Below are 21,063 nucleotides of genomic sequence, written 5' to 3'. Positions count from 1 at the left end.
ATCAAAATTACTACTCTTTTTCTCCTTTGTTCAAAACTTTGATCTTAGTGAAAATAACTAAGTATCCAGTCATTTCTTTTATGCTCCTGATCATGTCTTCTATATAAGCATAAGTACTTCATTTGCTTACCTGACTTAGATGTTAAGCCTCCAATATTATTTTATCAGAATGGTAGTAAATACTACTTTAATTTATAAACCATCACACTAAGTATCTTAGTTAATTTTCATTTTTCTTACATTAGTTTTGATACATTCATATTTACTTATTTAGAAAAATGTAAGGCTAATACATGAGTTTTCTATTGTCTCATTTTTTTATCCAAAAAATAAAAAAATATAAAGCAAAATCAGTCTCTGTTCATTATGAATTAATTTTGTGTTATAATTTCACACATTTTTTTTAATTTTACACATTTTAATACTAAAAAATGTGATCATAATATGTCAATCAGTGGCTCATAAGACATTTCAATGACTCAAAAAGTCAACTTAGTAGTATATGAGCTTCTCCATCTATCACCTCACTGCTTGCCTGGACTCATTCATTGATTTTGCTGGCCAGGCAGGCATCACCTTCATCTTTCAATATTTTCTGAGTCAAATTTTCCATCAGAGAGCATGATCTCAGAGAAAGAAGAGCCTATAGCAAAGGCCTATAAATACCTGCATTTGCTGAATAGATCTTTAATAATGACATAAACAGTCTGTTAATAACAAGTTTTGAGGGTGTGACCTATGATATCTATGCCATTCACTTTTTACTTTATGTTTAAAAATTAAGATATAATTCTTATTTCATAAAATTCACTTTTTAAACGTATAAAGCCGAGTGGTATTTAGCATACTAACTAGTTGTATAATCAAAACACTATCTAATTTCAGACCATTTTCATCATCCCTCAAAAGATTCCAATACCCATGAACTTTCACTTCATTTCCTTTATTCCCAATACCCTGGTAGTCACAATCTGTGATTGCACAATAAACCATTCATGAGAAGGCAATTACTTAAAATGGTTTAAATTGAATTATTGGCATTTTTTAAACCAAAATTCCTTTTATCACTTAGTTATTTCTGAGTCAATCCTTTTTAGTGATGTCTTTTTATTAAAAAAAAAAAAAAACTATTAAAAACAATTAATATGTTAGCATAAGAATGATTTTAGAGAAGGGAAAAAACTTTCTGTAGGACTTTAACTCTTACCAAATCTCAAATGCCTTTTCCTTAGGAACGTCTTCCTTGAATTCCAAAGTTGTCCAAAAGCATTTCATCAAGTATTTTCAGGACAAGGATTATAGTTTGTAATTATGTATTTACTAGTACGGCTCTTTGATTAATGCCAGTGACTATCTCTAGTCTATGGGCTCTACTGTCAAAGTTTCTATGACTTTTGCACACCATTTGAACTTCTGAGTGTAGCACACTAGGGTCTGAATATAGATTACCAATAAATATATTTCATGTTAGGAAAAATAATACAATATACTTTTATAATCTTGCTATTTACAGAATACATGATACGTAAAATTCATAAAAATTTAATACCCTTCATTTGGGATACCATAGTGGAATACAGTATAAAACTCAATGCTTTAAAATAGAAAGGTTTTGATTTAAATTCCAGCTTCCTTATTTACTGGTTGAGAACCTTTGGAAGAGGGGGAAATATAATTTGATCTGGATCAGAAAGTATCAGTTTAGGTGTACAGTATAAGCTTAGGTAAAATGAATTGAAGGACTGTCCTAATCTATTTCAGAATTTTTTTTGGCTTTATAATGATGCTTTCCTAGAGCCTTAGGAAGATGAACTAAATTCATCAATCCCAGGAAGGTACAAAGCTTACAAGGAGTGGGACAAGGAGAATGTTCATATCTGCCACATTCTGAGAGAGGAGTGGGTGGTGGGAGAGAGAGAGAGAGAGAGAGAGAGAGAGAGAGAGAGAGAGAGAGAGATGTTTATGTGACTCCTACACTGGGCACCCCTATCTTCTAGTAGGAGTAGTTCATGACTTTTACTTTTCTCTCTTAATTTTCTGTAAGGATCAAGAACAGAGTACCATACTCCATTCCAGAGGGAGAGGAAGCCACAATTTGCATACAGCTTTTTCTCAAGGCACAAAGGTAATTGCTTGGCTGTTGAAAGTCATTGTGGATGTGACCTTCTACTTCTTTGCATTTTTTGTCATTTAGAAGTCCAGGAGAAAACAAGAGCCAACACTATTAGAAAAAGAAAGAATAATCTGGCCATAGTCCTCATATCCTTAAAATCAAGGGCCCCTTTCCTTGTTCTGTGAAATTGATGGGAAAAAAAAAAAAATGTCTACATGATCTCTAAATCCTAACTGATGTTTTTCCTAAATGAATTTTAACATTCCATTTATTGATGAATAAAAGCCACAAAAACAGTGGTATTACAAGTAATGAGGAGTATGTCACCAATGCAAATCACAGATATTTTTATATTAACATTATAATAGTTACAGATACCTTGAAATATTTTATGTTCATTACTACTGAAAATTACAGTAGTTATTAGGCCTGCTGCTAAAACTTCCAACTGAATGTACTAGAAGCACATACACCAAAATGTGTTTTTTCGATTACAGTTTTTATGTACTTTCTCTAAATAGATCTTTATTTCTAAATATAATTGAAATCCTCTTCAAGTCTATGTGCTTTTATTTTACATTATTTACTTAAAAAGTTCATTCTAATAAGGAATTCATAGGTTTTATCAGTGTGCAGAAAGAGTTTAGAAACTCCTACTATTTATAGTATTCCCAGTCCCAGATCACCTTTATTTCTTTTTGTCATTCTTTCTTCACTCTTGTCAAAATAATTTTTGTTCAGAGATTGCTGTTTTGGCCTAAGAAGATCTGGAAAGTAATAGCTGTGTTAGAGGACCTCTTCTTTCTTGCTCTTTTGTGTTCCTAACAGAATACATCAGTTCTTCTCTGAATAAGAAAGGTTCTAAAATTCACTCTGGAACTTGGGCTTGAGGCCATTTAGAAACAGCCTAAATATGGTTTGGCTTTATTCACTAACTCTATTTCCTTCTAATTCACAAGATTTGTGTTTTGAGATTAGTGACCAAATTCTTGGCTTCACAGAGAGCTCTATTTTGTCTTCTCTTAGGCATGTCTCCCCCTAAAGAATCTTGGAGTGAATGATTTGCTGAATGGAGCACAAATGTGAACTGGGGAAATCTTTTTTATTTAACCAAGGGAAAGGAAACAACCTGCTTCCCTCCTTAAGAATATCTACTTGAAAGCATAATAGGCATGATCTTCTGATTTTATAGTGCAAGGTCACCAGTCTTTTGACCATTGGAAATATAAACACATATTTCTGAAATTAACTGATGGTTTCACATGAGGTATGAGGAGACAAGATACACCAATTTGTCTCTCAAGGAAATAGGGTAAATTTTAATTCTTTTTCTGTTACTTTACTGTACAGTGTGAGATTCTGAACAGTCTTTGAAGTATATTTTGCAGACTGCCTGGAACAAGCATTATTGTATTCTAGATATGTTTATTCAATAATAAAACTGTTTTCTAGGTTTTGTAGAATGCGTTCTGTTAGAAGGAGTTTTGTTTTCCAGCATAAGTAAAGATTTGGCTACCCTTAGATCTCTTATTACCTTAATATAATTTGAATCTTGCTATGACTTTGAACAGACACTGTTACATACTTTACTTGCTTGAGTTATAAGAAGAGAATCACTGGGATGATTCAGTTTTCTCTATAAATACATTTTTTTTTTCAATTCTCTGAAACTGGTGATATATTAGGAAGCTACATTTCAGGTCTACCTTAAATATAGACTACATGGTAGTGGAGAGTTGGGGACATCTTAATACCATTAGGGATCTTGTGTCATGGTTTAAATAGGAGGCTTAAGTCAGTGGTCACATGATAATGTGCTTTGAATTATAAACACTGATTTGCAATCAGATTGCATACTTCTATGTAGTATGCTTCAGAATCCACAGCAGCAGGAATTTATTTACAACAATGTTAATGATTCTCTAGACTACTAAGCTTGACGCCAACTGGAGAGATAATGCATGTAAAAGTGCCTGGAAAATAGCAGGTGCTCAATAACATTAGCTTTCCTTCTTGTTTCCACTTAAATAATAGCTTTTCTTCTATTACATGAAAATTAAATGGACTTAGGTTTTATCCTGATGCTTCCTTAACTTTTTTTCAATACAAAACACATGCACTTTACTGTAGAACATGGTTCTGATAATAATCTCTATATTATATCTGTGAATTAACTTACTATGTGCTGCTGATGAAAAGCACACACAGTTGATGATACTCAGAAATAATTTACCACTGGGTCTGTAGTTTATGAATCTTTCATCTACATGGTTTAATTATATCACACATTTAAATGACATTAAATGCTAAATGGCTCAGTATGTTAGACTAATCTCCAAATGTATTCATAATGGAACGGGTTTCCAGACCTTTTTCACATCTCAAAAGATTTTTGTATACCTCATTTGTATACCTCAAGGACATTTGTAATAAGTATTTCAGTCCAAGGAAAGTCATCTATTCAAACAGAAGATCTGATAATAAAAGTTCGGCTATTTACTTCTTCATATACCCAAATAATTTGATTTTATTACAATCATAAGTCATATGAGTTTATTAATTACAAAGTATTCTGAAGTGGGAAAGCTATAATTATAAAATGGACTTTTAATTTTGGATTTTTTTTCTGTTTCAAAGCTTTCTGTTCAGTTGATAGAATAAGAGTGCTCTCCTCTTAAATGCTTTTATCGTTCCACATGTAGTTGGAGGGTAAATAGAGAATGGTGTCAGATGAATAGTGGATGTCTAATCACAGCATATTTGTATTTATGTAAGTCAAACAAATTTAGAGGTCATCAGTGACTAAGTTTTATTTTTTTTCATCATCCATGACTTATATAAGCACAAATGAAATGAAGGTATTGAAAACAGAATTGCAGATTTTCAAAAGAACAGTGCTAGCACAGGCAGAACACATTTATTAAGGTCTTAGTATTCTGACCAAAGTTGCATTTAAGATGAAATGCAAAAAATGCATCTGAGATGAACAATTGTATCAGTTTTGTTGTAGTAATTTATCTTAATTCCCATACTTAGTCTGAAGTAGGATGTCAAAAATAAGTGGAAAACCTTCAATTTTATCACTTATTCTTGATGCCATGCCTCTCTTCATAAAATATTAACAAACTGCTATGATTTGAATGCCTCACCCCAAATGTATGTCTTAGAAATTTAATTAACGTGTTTACAGGAGGGACCCTCATGAAGTGATCGGGTCATGAGATACTGCCCTCATCCTATAGATTAGTGCTATTATTATAGTGGTGGGTTATTTATTGCAGAAGTGAGTTCCTAATAAAGAATGTATTTAAACACTTTACATTCTCCTTTGTCTCTGTCTCTCACACCCTCTTGCCCTACTGCAGGGGATCATACAATAAAATGGCCCCAGTCAGATATGGGCTCCTCAACTTTAGACTCCCTGCCTCCAGAACTACAAAATATGAATGTGTTTATGTGTGTGTGTGTGTGTGTGTGTGTGTGTGTGTGTGTATTACTCAACCTCAAGTTTTTCGTTATAGTAGCACAAAATGGATTAAGACACCAACTAAAATATTACTGTACTCGTAGTATCTACAAATATAAAAAGGTTAGTACATCCTTTACAGAATTAACCAGTCTACATGTAGGGTAGGAACTAAAATAATGTATTCACAATAAGACCTCTAAGCATGTGTGACTTTGAACAAGTAACTGAACCTATCTCTGTCTTGTTTTCCTCGTTTTAGAAGTGATAATATTAATACTTCCCACTTTACGGAGTTATGAGATATAAAGGTTTTTTGTTACTTGTTAGATGCCCCTCCACTACACTCATAGTATTCTGTTTTACTGTTATCAATAGACCTTCCTATCTGTATATCATTAGATAGTAAGCTCTCTAAGGACAAGGACCATGTAGAATTCATGTTTTTATGCCTAATACTTATAGGAATATAATTGCACATTTGAAAGTGTCTGTAAAAAAAGAAATGAACAAATGGTATATGATGATTTCTTTGGAAATTTTGCAAGTTAGTGGTTCTTTAACAGGCCATGTTCATTCTCAGGGTTTTGTAAACGCCTATCAATTCAAAGGTAACTGTGTGCTACAGTAATGGAAAGGATCAATAATATAAAATTGTTCCTATAATTTGGCTATTATGAATTGTGCTGCTATGTCTGCCAAAAAATAAATGGATAAATAAAATGGGATTATATATACATGTATGCAATGGAGTTGATTCAAGCACAAAGAATAATGAAATTATGGGTTTACAGAAAAGTGGGTAAAACCAGAGAATATCATGCAAAGTGAAATAAGCTGACTAAGAAAGTCAAGGGTTGTATGTTTTCACTGTATAAATTAGTGAGAAAAAAGAAATGATAAAAAAAGAGGTGAGACCAGTAGATTAGAGAAAGGGAGTACATGAGAGAGGAGGGGAAGGAAAGGGTAGATACAGGGGATGAAAGAAACCAGTTTATGCTGTGGGCATGAACAAATATGTCACAGAGAATCTGACTATTTTGTATAATTTTTTTAAAGTTTTTATAAAAAGAACATTGTATTGGTACTATGGAATGCACTCTCAAATTTTGTGATTTACCTTTCAAACTTCTGAGGCCCTGAAAGTACATGGGCTTTATGTACATGAGAGAATTCTCTCTCAAGGATATGTGGTTGTAATATTAAGGTATATAGAAAGGTATATAGAAATTTTTGTCTTTCTAATAAGAAGGCAAGTGGGCAAAAGCCTGAAGAAAGTGAGAGACTAGCCAGCAAAAGAACTGAGGTAACAAGGTTCCATGCTGAAAGAGTAGCAAGTGTAGAAGTTCTGAATCAGAAATGTGATCATTGCTTTGAAGAGACATCATAGAGACCAGTGTTATTCAAAGAGTGTGGTAGAGGGAGAGACAGTAAAGAAGTAAGGGTTGTTCACAGGCATATGAAATAGTGCTTTGGAGTTTATTATGATTTGAGAAGCCATTGGTGAGTTTTGAGTAAATTCTGATATAATCTGATGTGTATATGTTAAAGATCACTCAGTTGTGTTCACAAGAGACTGTATGGGGATCAAAGGAAGGGAAAAAATTAGTTAGGAAACAGACTAAGAGATAAAAGATAGCTGGGTCTCTGAGTGAGGGCTTAGCTGTACCATTAGATGAAATGAATTAAAGAATATTAAGGAGTAAACATGGAATCTGTCACCATTTGTATTTTATTGTCTTCACCTAATATTGAGTTAGGTTATGGATAAGAATAATATGACTTCTACTTTAATCCAGTATGTCTATTAACAAATAAATAAAGAGATTTTCAGCAGATTCTTTTCTAAGCACAAAAATAAAAGAAGAAAGAATTATTATTTTCTAATAAATTTTTAAAACTGCAAAGCAGAATGTTGATACAAATATGCTGTTCTGCTATCTTTTAAGAAATGTGACATTCTCCTGAGATACACTGCCGGGCTTCTCATCACTGAGCAGGACTTACGACAGGATACAATCATTCTGGATATGCTTTTGACAAATATAACCTTCCAGTGTTCAACTTAAGCTCTTTAAATATTTTTTCCAGATTTAAAATGCACACTTAATCCTAAACACTGATAAAAACCTATCTTCAAAAATAGTCAAACTCTGTACATTCTCATTGTCAGTTCAAGTTAACAAATATTTACAAAGGTTTTGTATAAATTAATGTGTCACAAGCTAAACAGGGACACACAGCCCATGATCTCTACGTAGCTTGTGTTTTTTCAGAATAAGATTAATAACAGTCAAAGAAAAAGCAAACTGTGGTTGTGTTCATAGAGTTTACAGACTCTGCTCATGATGGTGTTGACTTTTACATCAAAAAAATAAATAGTTCAAAGTCCTTGGTTTAATCCTCAGCACTACAAAAGTAAAAATAAACAAAGAAAGATTTTACTAATTTTGGCATTTAGGAATCACAAGTCTAACAGCTACTTCCTTACTTAAGTATTTAAAGCAAAGTCTACTGGTCAGTCAAAATTTCCTGGCTATGTTCTCAGAGACTTTAGTTGGGATTCCTATTGTAGGATAAGACCTATCACAAAAATCTATAGGGAACAGCCAGTTAAGGCTCAAGCATTGATAAAATTAGAAATAGATAAATAAACATATTAACAAATGACAAAAGCAATCACTAGAATAACTCTGAAACACTGAAGAGAGGAGCTGTGAATAATTGTGATATATTTGTCATTTATATCACTGAATCAGTAGCTATTATCCAGAGTTTCATACGTTATGTGTAGTCATGGATGGGACCATAAACAGCAAATAGGAATTATTAGAAGAATCAGCTTCTGGTGAAAAAGAGACTAGGAGAAAGGCAGAAGACCACTATATTACAAATAAAAAGTTTTGTATATTTTCTTATAATCATATTAATATTTTATATAGCTAAATATAAAATTTATCCTAAAGATAATTTGTCTTTATGAGCAAGAAATCCCTCTGACCCACTTACACATACATTAAACACTAATGTCTTTTAAAGTAATAAATTTTTCTATCCAAAAGTCAGCCAGTCCTGTATATAACTACTGGGAGGAAAAACAATTAGATATGCATGATGCTGATTAGGAAACTAAATGTATTAAGCTCTACCTATTTTGTGACAATAATAACCACAGAAGCAAGTTCTGTAGTTAGTTATTTAATATAATTTCTCAATAACCTTACAAATTACATAATTTTATCTCATGATTAGATATACTAAATAAATAATTGAATAAGTGCACAGAGCTGACCCTGGTCTTTTTATTTTTTAACCACTGGAATTAAATATATCTAGTTCTAAAACATAGACATGTTCCCCCCAATAACACTAGATATTGTAATTTAGGGGTCATAAATTTATCTTAAACTTCTTTCTAATGACTTAAGGAATCCAATGAACAAATTTTATTTGATATCTATAGAATCTTAGCATTTTGGTTAAAAGTCTACTGATATCCAACTTATATAATGATAAAAAAAAATTCTCAAGAAATTTAAAAATACTGTCCTGTTTTTAAGACTGAGTGAATGCATATATTCATACATAAACAGATAAATTATATCTAAATTTTGTTAAGATGACAGAAATGCACGTGTTCAACCAAAACCTAACACAAATGTCAAGTGCAGAGCATGTTTCCTGGCACTTGACTTGAGTTTGGAACACTGCTGAAAAGCACACCTCCAATGTGCTAATATGCCAATATTTGTCAGGAACTTAACTTGGTCCTTTGTATGTGTTGTGTTTACCAACTAAATCTTCACAATGACTTATTAAATTAATAATAACTGTCTGTAGACATGGCTCTTCAGTGAACATTAAATATCATTAATTGGACAAAATCAATCCTATGAGTTTTTTTGTTTTGTTTTGTTTTAGGATTTACATATATATGTAGTGGTACATTCTATGCCAAAATTGACATATGAAATATGTAACTAACCTTTCTACCAACATAGAGACCTATAAGGAGTAGGATTGTCAGTCAGGCTTATTCTAGTGAATGCACACCAGACTCCTGCTTCTGCCTTTTTCACCTGTCATTGGAAGTTATCTATTTAACATTGATGCCAGTGACCAACACTTATCCTACTGATCTGTAGTCTTCTGTATCCTTGGTGTTTCTTCATCACAACTTTTGGTTATTTCACAGCTGGCTCTGGGAAATTTTTAAGAAATTTCAAGTGATTACTGATAGCAAATTTTGAAAAACGCTTTTCCTAAGTTTTGTAATATTTGTATGGTTTTTTGGCTAAAAGAAAATTGTTTCTTCTGTATGACTCTAAATTCTAAGACAACATGATCATTCTTTCCCCAAATTTATTAAAATTTCCCTGCTATCAATGATTTTTCTCTTCAGAAGAATTTAGCCCAAATTAGTTATTTCTCTTTTTATTCTCATTATCTTTTGGTAGATGAAACCATGACTGCAAGTTAAGAATTAACTAGTTGTTTTGGTAATTGGTGAAAAAATTTAGTAACTATCTACCATTTCTTTATTTCTTATAACAACATTTTGAAGTAAAGAATTTCAACTATCTCTATTTTAGAGGCAAGAGAAAATGATTTCAGGTTAAATGACATGTAAATCAGGAATCATGTAAAAATAATCCTTGTAAGTGAATATATTTTACAACTACAAAAAATTACCATGTATATCAGATAATTAAAATCCATATTTATAAACATCAGTTTAGGGGGTTGTTGATTTTTTACTGAAATCATAACAAGAAATACATGTTGCATCAATACATAATGCAGAGACACAAAAACACACTCATAAATGTGTATATACATAAACACATGTGAGTATATTTTTGTTTTATATATCACTATATATACAACTGAAAAAATTTTTGCAAAAGAGTATTTGTCATTGCCGTGTTCCCTGACTTATAATATTGTCTCTTTTTATTTCATTTTTAATTTCATTTTAATTTTATGTGACTCAATTCTATTTCTATTGTAAAAATGCTGGTTAAGACCCAATGAATTGATTTTATGACTCACTGTTGTTGACCATATTTTGGAAAATCTCCCCTAGATGGTATCATCTCTGTGTCAGTTTGTACAACATATTAAGATCATTCGATTGAGTGTGTCCGTGATAAACTTTTATAGTACATCATTGTTTTTCTCCTTCCTTTTCCACTGTATCCTTGTATAAAGTTAAATGCAAGTGTATGATTTTTAAATATGGAAGTATTAATTCTCCTTTTAGACACCCAGCTCTTAGGAGAAATGTATATTCTTTTGTATCCTTATTTCAGATAAAAATTCATCACCTATTCTTGATACTATTTAAGTTATTGAATTTATCTACATCTATTTAAACACCAGTTTCAGTATGTTTACTCTCATTTGCTTGACTAGTGTTTTCTGAGCACCTAATATTTTAGGCACAGCTCTTAAGTCCTCAGGGCACACAAATGAACACAACAGGAGACAATACCTACATTCTGAGAGAGCTTACCTACTGTTAATAGGCTCACGACTTTAGAGACACTTGGTAAAATAAGTACTTTCCCAAACTATTTTTTTATTAATTTCAATTTTTAAATCCTCAATAAAATCTTCTCATTGCCTATTCTATGCTTGTAGGTTGTATGTGAAGTGGTTTATGCTTTTTAAAAAAATCACATATTGATTTAAACATTTCTTGATTCTTTCTCATAAAAAAAAAATCTCAGCAGAAAAAAAAAAAAGTATGTTTCTTACCATGACAACTGGGAAGAGCTCTATTCCATCCAGGTCTTCCATCATCTCCCATGATGCAGGTGAGCGTTGAATAACCTTGAAGAACATAGCCAGCATCACAGTAATAGGTGACTGTTGATCCTAACTTAAAATCCATCCCAAGCCTGGTACCATTCATTATGTTGCCTGGATCAAAGCAGGACTCCCGGAGTTTTGCTGTGAACAATGTTGATAGACATTAATTGCTTTAAAATAATATTTTCTATGAAACCTTTAGGATGTGTTCATTTCTTCCTCTAAACTGGAAGGGAAAGCACCAACACCTTTTCTATCTCTGAGAGCTCAATGTACAAAGTAACCCTTCACCATATTTGAAATTTTGACAATTCACATTAATTAGTAAGAGAATAAAACTGTTCACAATTTGTTTCCATTAAAATTAGTATCTAAGGTACATAGTCAAACATATATGATTACATACTATAATCCATATATCAATATTTAAATGAATTACTTTGGAAAATAAAAAGCAGGACCTCCTCTAACATTTGTTTATTTAAAATATCTTCCCCCTTAATAACATATATCCACCCCACATTACTGAACCTAGAAGCAATTCTGCTGTTTACATTTGCACTTGGTTAATTTCATATTAGGAGGAATGTAAAAGGCTGTTTTTCTGCTCTACAACTGTTCTTGTTTCCTCTAGTAATTCCCCACATTTCTATCAGAAGTATCCCTGTTGTAACCTTTACAACCTTTACAAAATTCAAAGCATGGTCTTTTTGAACAGATAATCTATGCCAATCCATGTATTTTCAAAGCTAACAGTAACAAACAAATAGAAATATAAAGGGAACTGTGTACCTAAAATTACACCAGGGAATTAAGAACATTTCAAAATATATAGAAAAATAGGAAGATTAGTGCATCCATTTTGTGGAATAGACCCTAAAATACTTATTAATGGATATGAGTATTGCCTTGACATTGTTTTCATTTTATTATTTTTATTATTATAGTATAGATTGCTTAAGAAATAATCAATCTATAATGTAAGGGCCATCACAATGAATTCATAGTACCAAATGTTATTTTCTACATTAGAATTTATCTTGTGTTAATGAGAAATCAGGAGGTAAGTGCAACTCTGGATGAGTCATGGAAAAAATCAGAATTTAAGTTAAAAATTTCTTGGTGTTTAACTAATACAAAACATTATTATAATATTCAAAAATTTTATGACTCACAACAGAAGTAATGTATTTCTTCCATTTATAAAAGTTTGCAAAGAGTTTGAGGAACTTTTATATTACATGAGAAATCTGTGCTTTAGAAGAACATTATATATAATTTCTCCCAATCTAACTAAAAAAAGAAATGATGGAATCAGACATTTAAATTATTTTTATAGATAGCAGGGGAATGACAAATGTTCACTTCCTTCCCTTCCTTCTTTCATTCATTTCTTCCTACATATACTTAAGAGCTCACTATCTCACTCACTTTGGAAATATAGCAAATAGTTAATCAGAAAATATCCAGACCCTTGTGGAGTTAATAATCTATTAAGAAAAAAACTTTATTAAATAAATAATTGTAACTGATGAGTGTTGCATAAGGAAAGCATTCAGGCAACTTTCTGAAGAACAGTAAATAAAGTGAGCATAGAGAGAATGAGGAACTGATTAGGCGACAGGGAGAGGATAGGCATGAAAGGAGGTAGTGTGCCAAAGTGTGGAAGTTGGATACACCAATTCTCAAGTTTTAAAACTAAGGTCAATGACTTTATCTTCTCTTAAGTACAAGTATACACACATCCACAAAATTTGCATCCCATGTATTATGTAAAATTTGCATCCCATATATTATACTCAAAAAGTTGCTTCTCAAACCAAGGAATCAACCCTCTTTCCATTAGTTACACATCCACTGAATCAACCAACCACAGAGCAAAAATACTGAAATAAAAAAAATTCCAGGAACATCTGAAAAGCAAAACTTAAATTTACCAAGTACTACACTGAATCCACAAGAGTGAAGTGATGCCAAAGCACACCTTACCGTGGTCTCCTGATCTTTTGCAGTCTCTGGCAGATTCTGTCTCTGTCCAGTACTGTTTGAGCAAAGTTCTTCTAGCATCTTTTTGGGATACTATATAATCAGGTCTAAGATGCTTACATCTGTACTGAATCTTTATAGAATTTTTTCCTTGTCATTATTCTTTAAACAATACCATATGACAACTATTTACATATCATTCACATTTTACTAAATAACATAAATAATCTAGAGATGACAAAGTACCTGAGATGTCCATGGGTTACATGCAAAACTATGTCATTTTATACAAGGGACTGGAGCATCCACAGACTTTGGTATACATGGGAGGTCCTGGGACCAATCCCCTGTGAACATTCTGGGACAACTATATCTTTCTGGATATAATATTCAGAAAACACTCTTTTCTGGAAGAAATCAGCAGGGAAAATGCTAAATATGGTCATTGAGAATGGGGCTTCGGTGATACAGAGGTTGATTTGTTTATTTTTAAGAATAAAGTCTCACATTGAGTCTTTTTTTTAAATAAACTGGAAAATACAACGTAATTTTTAGGCAAAACAGCAGCCTAGCCTTCATGAAATTGAACTAAGTCCTTAGAGGAAGGAAGGACTGAAATTATTGTTTAACAAATTATTCTGACAAGTCAATTTTCCTAATATTTATCTTTTGCAAAGTTTGCTTTCCTTTCTTTAGAGTTTACCACAATGTTTCAATAACATGTCATTGACAGAGTAACACAAACATCTGTTTTTTGACAAAAGGAAAATATGGTTGACAAATTAAAAAATATTCTATTGCTAACTTTAATTTGACAAAATTGACTTATCTCATTATTATTTTTATTCACTGCTTTAAATCCCTGGTGAATACCTTTCTTGGAATCACTGCCTTTGTCATTTCGACATCTTTCATAGCAGTTACACATGGATATTTTGAAAACATCTGTGGAATTCCTACATAAAGGAATAACCTTAATAAACAATTGGTACTCCAAGTCCTCTCTGTCTGTACTATGAAACCTGTGTATTCTCCCACTGACAAGGCCATTTTCTTACTTTGTTCTCTGAGATTTGAGACTCACAGAGCTCTCAAATTTTCCACTCAAAAGAAATCTATACCATGTCCACATTCCACAGATACCCTACATTTCCAAGTGATGATACAAATATTGGAGGACTCCATGCATCTGTCTCTTTCTGTCTTGTGAGTTTTCCCTTTCCATCACAAGTCTTCCTTATCTAATGCTGTGTATTCTTAGGAATTTATGCTGACTCCTCACGAAAAACTTAAAGAAAAGAACCCCAGTTCCCTCTGCAAATGTAAAAGCAGTGTCAATCATATATGCAATATTTGATATCTTTAAAAAAGAACAAAAGATCTGATACAAATATGGCACAATGTTTTCCTAATTGTGTGGTAAATACTTTTTTATTCTACATAAATTTTAGTTATTAAAAATAAAAAGTAGCAAAAATTCAGAAATATGTAATTTTAGAATTCAGTTGATAAAACTTAAGGAAAATTATCAGTATGTCTTCACTATATGCAAGGACTCAATTATTTAAAATTTAATTTTAAGGGCTGGGGAGATAGCTCAGTCGGTAGAGTGCTTGCCTTGCATGCACAAGGCCCTGGGTTTGATCTCCAGCACCACAAAAAAAAAAAAAAAAAAAAAAAAATGTAATTTAAACTGGGTGTGGTATGCATACTTGTAATCCCAGTGTCTTGGGAGGCTGAGGCAGGATCATGAGTTCAAAACCAGTCTCAGCAACTTAGTGAGGCCCTAAACATCTCAGTAAGATCTTGTCTCTAATAAAATACAAAAAAGGGCCAGGGAGATGGCCCAGTGGTTAAGTGTCCCTGGGTTCAGTCCTTATTAAGAAACAAAAAATAAAAATTAAACTCTAAAAAACAAAGATGTAACTCAGTTCCTATGGGCATTGAATATAAAATTTCATGATCTCACTCATTTGAGGAATTTAAAATAATTTGTCTTGTTTAAATTGAGAGTAACGTGTTGGTTATCAGTGAGTTGGTATAGTAGGCTTTAGAAAGGGGATAGGAAGAAAAGGATCAGTGTGTAGATAGGAGTAAGAAGTTCTGGTAAGTTATAGGACAGTGGAGTGAGTATAGATAATGATAATGTAACCAATATTTTAAAAAGCTATAAGGAATGATTTTGAATATTTTCACCAGAAAAATGATAAATATTTGAGAAGATAAATATGTTTAACCTGATTTAAATATTATATAAGATATACATGTATTGTAACATCACACGATAATCCATAAATGTGCACAAATTTTATGTTTTTACTTATTAACTTAAAAAGTTAAAAAAGTAAATTCAAAAATAATACACAGGGTCTTAACTCAGGATAGTGTATTTAAGAAAAAGATCCATAGGTATTCTAACATAATTTGTTTAAATACTTGCAGAAATATTTTGAAACATTTTAATTATCACTATATTTTGTTCCCTCATTCCAACTATTGACACATTTAAATATTTGTAAATAATTTCTGAAACATAATTTTCCTATACTTCATTCTCCTTATCACTGAAAATACTCTGAATAAAAGTATTTGAATAATATTTCAGCTTCCAAAAATAAAAAAATTTGTTTTATAATATTTTGTAGCCTTAGCCAACTACTGCAGAAAACTAATTGCTAATTTGTTTGCCTGACACATTTCCTATGGTAGTAATTAGGGAAATGCTAATTTCTTTCTCACGGATGGGAACAGTCTACAGTGGGAATCCTTTTATGAGGTGAACTGTACACAGTCTGCATTCAAAATTCACATATAAATAACACAAGCAATGGTCAATGCAAAATTATTCTTCCATATAAAATAACCACATTTTAAATCATTCATACTAAAATGGAATGTTCATATTTACCTTTGTATTCTAAATGAAATCCAGTGTAACTAACAGATCCATCACTCCGAAAAGCCAAATGCATAGTATTTGAGCTGCTTTCTATTCTCTCTGGTAACTTGCTGTCTTGAAAACTTCCAATCAATGGACTATTACTGTCTGGTCCATCATATATATAGAGGAAATCATAATTTGGTTCTATGCTAAAACTAAAAAGAGATAGAGATATATATAAAGAAAGAGACAGGGGAAGTAGAATGATTATTACTGCTGGAGTATTAACCAAAATAATCATATAATCATATACCCAGTGCTTAAAAAGAACAATAGACCATGTTAAAATAATCTAATATAAAAATTTGCCTGAAAATAAACACTTTGAATATGAATGTCAAATCAGCAGGAGCAAAGGAAAACAAAATCTTAATATTTTCAAATATTTCTACATTGTCAGTTTATCTAGAGGAGATACAAGATAATATAAGGCAGAAAGAGTTTAGCTAGTGAAAGTTATAGGATTTGGAGTCAGAAGATAAGTGTTCAAGTCTTGCTTCTGCCCTTCTTAGCTATAAGAAGTACATTAGTTACTTTATATCAATAAAATGAATAGCTTTATCCATGTACTTTACATCATAATAATACTATTTCAAGGCTCCTATTTTAAGCACTGTACATTGTATTAGACTTTAATTTTTCTGAAAGTAAATATGTTTTTGTGTTTTAAAATAATGTAGGAGAAAAGTCAACTAGTTCATGTTGTAAAATGAAAACAAACAATAAAACTTGACAATGTTAAAACATCAGCAGCAAATCTAATTCATTATTTTATCATCTTTGCATCTAAAAGAGATTTGTTAGGTGAAACACATTTCCAAATCTATAGAATGTACAGAGGTTAAGTTTGTACAATTCTTCTCATCCTTAACCTGTGTGCCTCCATAGGAAAGATAAATCCAGCTACTCAGTTTACTTGTGCATAAATGGTGGTGAAGAAAGACTGGGATGGAGCACAGGTTATCAACTTTTTCATTTACAAGGATTCCTGTAGTATGAGGAAATTAGAGAAACATGACACTATCATATTTTGTTTTAATTTATTCAGTTGCTTCCCAAGTCCAATGAATTTATCTTCAAGTCTTTCAGTGGAGCTGGAACTGAATTTTGGTAACTATTCGTACTAAATAGCAAAAATCAGAAGACTGGGCCTAATTTCATTACTTACTACCCTTGATCTGGGACAACTAAGCTTTACCTCCTTCCACATTAAGATTTGATGGTAATTACAACTTCCTTGCCTATCTCAATGTTCTGAGTGATCAATGGAAACAAGTGTTTTATAATTGATACAGAAGCGTTTATTATTTGAAGGCTAAAAGCCTATTTAACAATGGAGTGCAGGATAATTTAAAATTTTTACTTTTGTCTGAAATGCTTAAAATATTGATTTATAGCTTCTTTGAAAGTGAAAATAGAACAAAAATTCTTTCTTCTAGGAAATTTGAGGATCTTAGTCATAATATTTTCCCACAAAAAGTGGAAGAACAGTACACTCTAATAGTAAATTTTATTTTATAAGGCACTTTCATAAATATTAACTTGGTCTTCCCAATAATCCTGTGGTATAAGGAAGGGATTATGATTTTCATTTTATCAATAAGTACACTAAGGCCCTGAAAAGTAAGTTGTTTCCCTAAGGTCACATAATAAATGACAGCTGGAAATCAAATTTATGTCAACCATTTCATGTAATACAGTCTTCCATCTTCAATTTATTAGCTCAAATAATTTCATAAGTAAACTAAGCCCTATATCAAACATCTTGGTATTTCTAATGTCTATATTGTCATTTCTTCCACTTAAAAAATGAGGAAAATAATAGTATTTATCTCAGGAACTGGTTTTATAACAGGGTCCTTGCATATAACAATATCATTTTTGTTGCTTTGGTATTACCAATTAGCAATGTATCACTATAAATTTTTTCAAATAAAAATTTCATATATTTATGCTTTTGCTACATTTTCATGAGTTCTAAGTATTTTTATTATTTTTTAAACCTGACTTTGATACTTTAGAAAATATTATAAATTTAAACCTAACATTTTACATAAATACCACTCAGATTTAACACACTGGAGTCAGAAAGAGTGGTTGTTTTACATCTCCTTAGGGTTAGCCAACTGATTACATAAGGAAAATTTCTACTTAGGAAATATTTTTGTTACTATTACCTAACACTTCCATGGAAACTTTTATGTGACTCTGGGGATCAAATCCAGGGCCCCATGCATGCTGGACAAGCAAGCATTCTACCATTGAGCAAAACTCCAATCCCTTTCATTGTAACGTTTAGGAAAGAGGCCATATTTCATGACCCAACTGTTATTTCCATGTGAGGAAGCAGATATTCATTTAAATAAGTAACTTACCCAAGGTAACAGAGATGACAGCGGCAGGGTTAAACCTATCTGCCTATTTTTCCCACACAGGTTGCATCCCTTATTACTTCAGTACTAAGCTTACCACAAATGAAAGTTTAGAAAACTCCTATGTAAGCTCTATCTTGAGACAAGTTCTGCCAAGATGTCATATGGAATAACCCATCAAAATTTCTTTGTCAGTTGGACTTCATAAGACCACAAGAAAGGAAAGTGGTTAGGAATGTGTGTTTTTCAAAGTCCAGTGGTAGTACTGCACATGTGGGGTTTTAAATATTTTGAAAGGTTTTGAGTGGTGTAAATATGGGAGAAGAAAAATGTTGAAGTACTGACCTTTTAATCTTGAAGTTTAGGAAAAACTGAATTTTTTGAAACAGCGATGGTAAGTACAGACAGAGAGGAAAGGTTATAAAGAGATTAAACTTCAAGTCAATAAACCTCTTGACCTTCAACATGTTTCCCCACATTAGAAATCTGGTGAAGATCCTTACCCACTGCCCTTCAGAACTACTACACTATTAGTAGAAGCTTTGCAAATTGTTAATTACAAACTATTAGTATTGGGTTTGGAGAAAAATAACAGTAAATATCATACATGGAAACAAAAAATTGCCTACTACAAATGCTAAAGCAACATAACCAAAAACGATTTTTAAATGTAGAAGTGTATAAGAACTCACCTGATAAATGCCAAGGAGATAACATAGTCAGTATTGACGGTGATAGTCCAGTCACAGTCCCTGCTGTGCGGATACGGATGAGGGAAGTTCGGCGAAAGAATAAAGCCTGAAGATCCTGTTAAATTGCCTCCACAGGGTGCTTTAATTTAAACAAGCAAACAAAATCCCTTAAGAGATTAATACAATTCATTAGCTATCAATATTTGTGAAAACATTTCTCTAAGAGGGCTTATGAGATTTTTCACAGACCTGACTTTTATGGTACTGGATGCTTGAACACTGCATTGTCAAGAAAAATAATTAAAATTTTGAATACATGGTATGTACATGGATCCATTGAATTAAGCTACTTCACTGACTTTCAAAAGCAAGAAAAAAATAACATGTAAAGTTCTTTCTCTTTCCATTACTACTTTGTTTAGTGTAAAAGGAAAGCATTGGGAAAAGGGATAAAGATGTCTTTCCATTGAGATACAAAGGTTACTAGAAAAAATTAGACAAAAAAAAAAAATCTCTAAGAGTAAATGGAATAACACAATATAGCATAGGATCTTGGGATGCTTTTCATTTCTTCCCTGGTAACTTTTGTGTATTTATGGAGAAAAAGGTTTTGATACTGTTAATGAGCAAGAATGGATAATTTTCTGAGAACTTGTGGTACTTTACAACTTTACAACTTTCTTATAATGAACCTTAGGATATTCCTTAAATCTAGTTGCCTGACTTGATGAAAATGGACAGTTATGATAGTCAGAATAGTGGCCCCAAATGATAGTTTCTGTATTTCTCCAGTAGAGAGGCTCAAAAAATTGTCAGTGGAATTCAGAAAATAGATTCCTCAGGGGATTCTTTTTTTTTAGTCTTAAATACAGATATGTTCAGAAAATAATGTATTAGAGGATGGCAGCATCAATGGAAGAAACAAAACAAAACAGGGTAATGAAGATATGGATTCTCTGGTAGTGGTGTGGTAGAGTAGAATATAAATACACACACAGAGACGCGTACTTGTGTGTGTTTGTGTGGGGTGGGTGGAAGACTGTATTCTCATGTTCTCAAGGTGCCTCCTACACATAATCAGCACATCAGCACTATTATGTGAGTTTTAAGACTATACTTGTCTGACAAATGCTACCATTCAGCCCAAAGGCATACAGATTCTTTTGACAGTAAAAACTAGTTTGGGGAGGCTAATTTTGGGTATGTTAACATTTCAGCATTTCTGTTAGATATGTCAAATCATCATTACTGTGTGATTGATCATTTTTGATACCCATTTTTGCATTCCTCCATGCCCCTTGGCTACCCATGTCTCAGTGCCTCAGTTACTATTAAGTTACTTAGACTTAATTGTTCACCACTTTTCTCCTATTACTCGTACATTTTTGTGGTATTTATTAATGATTATGCAGAAAGCATCTCAAATTTTGTCAGTCCTTCCTCAAACCTAAGTGAAGCCTAAATTAGAGGGTAACGAGTCTCTCCTAATAATCAAGATAAGACCGGCAATCTGGTTTACATAATCCCTTTACCTTCTCCAGAACCTTTTCTAATTATCTTTCTTAAAGACTCACATACTGAATACAAAACAAAGTTCCCTAAAAATTATTTCCTTTTACCTTTTTTATTTAACAGAGGATTCGAATTTTTAACCTGATGTTTAAGAAATTCTCACATCC

The 21,063-nt window shown here is 32.1% G+C and overlaps 1 protein-coding gene across 1 annotated transcript in view; it reads right to left on the bottom strand.

The window, feature by feature from the left end:
- Positions 1-21,063, bottom strand: part of Csmd3 (CUB and Sushi multiple domains 3) — a 1,190,022-nt gene that overhangs the window by 236,543 nt on the left and 932,416 nt on the right. The window contains 3 exon segments of the mRNA XM_047516388.1: positions 11,340-11,534; positions 16,288-16,475; positions 19,385-19,523. Coding sequence (XP_047372344.1) covers positions 11,340-11,534; positions 16,288-16,475; positions 19,385-19,523 — 522 coding nt within the window.

This window comes from Sciurus carolinensis, chromosome 1 (genome assembly GCF_902686445.1).
Source record: "Sciurus carolinensis chromosome 1, mSciCar1.2, whole genome shotgun sequence".
Taxonomy (NCBI): domain Eukaryota; kingdom Metazoa; phylum Chordata; class Mammalia; order Rodentia; family Sciuridae; genus Sciurus; species Sciurus carolinensis.
The sequence above is the reverse complement of the archived record's forward strand: the minus strand, read 5'-3'. Positions and strand labels throughout refer to the sequence as shown.